General features: G+C 50.2%; 1 protein-coding gene across 1 annotated transcript; it reads right to left on the reverse strand.

Moving 5' to 3' along the window:
* Positions 1-498: 498 nt before the first annotated feature.
* Positions 499-2,437, reverse strand: PFICI_00035 (Glucose-6-phosphate 1-dehydrogenase; the record flags this gene model as incomplete). Its single annotated transcript, XM_007828616.1, has 6 exons — positions 499-614; positions 675-1,614; positions 1,674-2,018; positions 2,081-2,101; positions 2,161-2,233; positions 2,421-2,437. 6 exons carry the CDS (start codon positions 2,435-2,437, stop codon positions 499-501), a joined length of 1,512 nt encoding a protein of 503 aa, XP_007826807.1.
* Between the last annotated feature and the right edge of the window lie 1,560 nt (positions 2,438-3,997).

Consider the following 3,997-nt stretch of genomic DNA (forward strand, 5'->3'; position numbering starts at 1 on the left):
GCTGGCTTGCTGGATATCTGGACGGTGCTCACTTGGCTCAGCAGCTTCTCGTGCCAATCTCGCCAAGGTTTTAACTGACCCATCACGTAGGCAATAAACATGATTAAAGTCATAAAGTGAGTGCACTATAAAGAATCATTTAGTTTCCGAGGCTTGGTAGTAGGCAGAGTACTTGAACGCCTCATCTAATTTGTCTAGGAAACCGTTCGCTTTTGTACGATTCTCAGATAATATCCATCCACTGAGAATGAATCGCACGAAACATTGTGACTAATAAGCCTATATATGTCTGAAAATGCGCTTCAAAGCCTGAACATTGCGCCACCTCATCCTTCATCATAAACCGGGACAGAAACGGATGTATTCTATACTCGTTCCAACATGTATATTTCATTGGATCATTAGCTACCAGGCTTTGGTCAGCACGATGGTCTGCAGATGAGTAGATCCGAAAAGGATTGCTAACATGATCCGTCAATGCAACAAGTTCATCTCTACTTACAACTTGTTAGGGGGGATAGCCGAAGTAGTCGGCCACTGGTAGCCAGATGCATCACTGAACTTGTAGCCGTAGCTAGCAGTGAAGTCATCCAGAACAGCGGGGCCTCTCGAGCCTGTTTAAGAAAAAGTCAGCAGGTTTGGTATGGCAAATCACTACACGTCTCGAAACTTACCGTAAGGGTACTCCATGGGGATGATCTCCTTGTTGTCATCGAGGTAGTGCAGGAGAGGAGTGAAGATTCTCCAGCTAGCATCGAGCTCATCGTCACGGACAAAGTTGGAGTGGTCGCCCTTGAGGCAGTCCAGAATCAGAGACTCGTAAGCCTCGGGGATCTTCAAGTCGGAGAAGCGGCGACGGTAGGTCAGGTCAAGCTCGGTCAAGACAGTCTGCATGCTAAGACCGGGCAGCTTGGAGTTCATCTTGAGGTAGACACTCTCGTTTGGCTGGATGCGCAGGACGAGCTCATTGCGAGGGATGTCCTTAAAGATACCGCTAGTAACGTCCTTGAACTGAATTCGAATCTCCGTCTTTTGCTCGTTCAAGGCCTTGCCAGCCTTCATGATGAAGGGTACACCGTCCCATCTCTCGTTCTTGATATAGGCAACAAGAGCGCAGAAAGTAGGGCATCTCGAGTCCTTGGGAACAGTGTCATCTTCCTTGTAGGAAGGCTTGCTGCCATCCAGAGACTTTCCGTACTGGCCAATGATGACGTTCTTGGGCTCAATGGCGGGAATTCCCCTGAGCACACGGACCTTTTCGTCACGGATATCCTCGGCGGAGAAGGAGATCGGGCGCTCCATGGCGAGCAGCGTCAGGACCTGGAGCAAGTGGTTCTGCATGACGTCACGGATGATACCGAACTCATCAAAGTAGCCGCCACGGCCCTCGGTGCCGAAGGGCTCCTTGAATGTGATTTGAACGTTGTCGATGTGGTGTCTGTTCCAGGTGGCGCCAAAGAACTCGTTTCCAAAGCGCAGGATCAGAATGTTCTTGACCATCTCCTTTCCGAGGTAGTGGTCGATACGGAAAAGCTCTGCCTCGCTCCAGTCGGGTTCGAGCGACTTTTGCAATTCCCGAGAGCTGGCCAAATCCTTACCGAATGGCTTCTCAACCTGTTTGAAAAGCTTGTCAGCATCTCAATTCCTCGTGGCAGGCAGGCAGGCAGACTTACAATGACACGGGCAATGCCGTTCTTGGGGTAGCAGCATCTCTTGAGGTGCTGGGATACGATAGTAAAGACACTGGGAGGAAGGGCCATGTAGAACAGGCGGTGGGCCTCCTTGCGGCCCTCCTCGATCTTCTTCAGGTGGCTGTCGAGCTCCTGGAAGGACTCATCCTTGTCGTATTGACCAGAGACGTATGTGCAAAGTTGGCAGAACTCGTCGAGTTGTCTCTCGAGATCCTTGGTGGGTGTCTTGATGTATGATCGGACTCTCTTGATGTACTCGGCGTGGTCCATCTTTGTCCGTGCATATCCGACAATCTGAATGTTCTGAGGGAGGAACTGGTTGCGGTACTTTCGGGGAATTGTTAGGATTACAGGCAAGTTGTAAAAGGACGGTCGGGAAAATTTCTTACGAGACCAAACAGAGCAGGGAACTATCAAAGGTTAGCAATTGAGTCCAGTGTCGAGGTGTTCTAGGTTGCGGGCAACTTACAGTCTTCTTCTTAGCCAAGTCTCCAGAGGCACCAAGGACCACGATGACCGTGTTGTCCTTGAGCTCCATCGAACTGTTTGATTCCATGGTCAGTCACACCGTTCAACGCGAATTCGACGTTAGAAAGCAGCAATAGCAGCAATCACACGTCTAGACAATCAAACGACGGCAACGGGCGCGGCTAAACGCCTGCTTGTCGGGCGCTGCGCTGTTGACTTTCGTCATGATTTAAAATGGCGGGGTTGGCGGGGCTGACTTACGCTGCAGCAGAGTCCATCTTGCTTGTTCTGGAATTGGAAATAGGTGTCAGCAAAGGATGGTGGTTGCCAGGGGACTGAGGCAATTCAGAGTAGTAGGCAAGAATGAGCTACCACAATTACCAAAAGGGGGCACAAGAAAGAGTAGGACGGTTTGATTTGAAAGTTGGTGGTTGTCGTGAAAAAGAACGACAATTGGAGGAGCTCTCGGCGGATTGATAATGTTGTTGGGTTTGGGAAGTGGGGAGCTTACTCAGTGCAAGGACCCTGGTCACTGTCCGTTAACCGTCTGGTACCTTTTCTCTTTGGCAGCGAATCTGCGTTTGCTGTCTCAAGGGTCCTTTCCGCGTCCAGAGTTGTGTTTTTGTTTTTGCTTTGTTGTTTTCCTTGGCTATTGAAAGATCGTGAAAACTTCAATTGTAAGCGATGGTCTTGATGCGCTTATTTTTCCTGCTGAAATCTCTGACGGCGGAGTCGCTTTCTGTCTCTCACACAAAGCAAGAACACAACTCCGAGAGTATGTCCTGGCTCGTACAGTAGCGAACTCGGAAGCGCCGGGCTCAGATCCACCGGATCAGGATCAGTGTGGGCTTTGACGTCGACGGCATGGCTTTTCCAGGGTCTTGCTGAGTGATTAAGTCCGTCGTCTAGAGTTCCGCAGTGGACGGAAGAGGGAGAAAAAAAATGTTGGATTATGGAATCATTGTTTTTTCTTTCGACCTTGACGCCCTGTTTTTTTCTTGATTCATTTGTCTGTTCCCAGCTATCATAAGCAGGCGCTGTCGGCGTTTAGTATTTATTTCCCAATCTCCATTTGAACTAACAACTAACTTTATTCATTCCGTTTACCCCTCTAGGACTCCAATGCATGCATCCCCGATCCTTCTTTCGATTATGTGAGCATGTCTTACCCGCTGAGCGACGAGGAAACCTACTGGAGCAAGCCTTGCGTACATACTTTGCCTGGATGGAATGACAAACACCGGTCAGTCCGGCGTCGCCGTTGGCGTTTCAGGACAGTGGTCCGAAGCTGCCATCATCGGACACGCGAAAGCAGCGAGTATAGTTAGTTCCCGGTATCTATACACACATTTGAACTTGTCCGTCTTTCCAACACATCGATACTCCCAAGCTGTCAGCGGTTCCGGCGCTGTCATGGCAGCAATCGATATGGGCAGAGAGGCATAAAAAAAGTGCCCCGCCAACGCCATGCCGGCGATACTCGAAGCTATGCGCCGCCCGCCTGATTGGCTGGGATGGAGCAGAGCTATAGCATGCCGACCTGGTGGGGTGTTGCAGGGCAGAGCTCCCAGGGTTAGATAGGGAGCTACGCTGGATCTTAGATAAATTACCGCACCCCAAGGTGAGCATGACGTTGCAGACCGCTCTCGCCATTTGTACGTTAAGGTATCCTGTACCCTTGGCACCGATGCCATGCGACAGTTGTGGGAAATTGATGGGGACTTAGGTAGCATTAGATATGGGAGAGAGGGGGGTACCCCCTCTGCGGCTTATATACATAGTTTACAGTACCGGATCAGCCGGAGAATTATGCTTTTACCGATCAGTAGTACGGTGTA

The sequence above is a fragment of the Pestalotiopsis fici genome (assembly GCF_000516985.1).
Source record: "Pestalotiopsis fici W106-1 unplaced genomic scaffold PFICI_Scf_1, whole genome shotgun sequence".
Lineage (NCBI taxonomy): Eukaryota > Fungi > Ascomycota > Sordariomycetes > Amphisphaeriales > Sporocadaceae > Pestalotiopsis > Pestalotiopsis fici.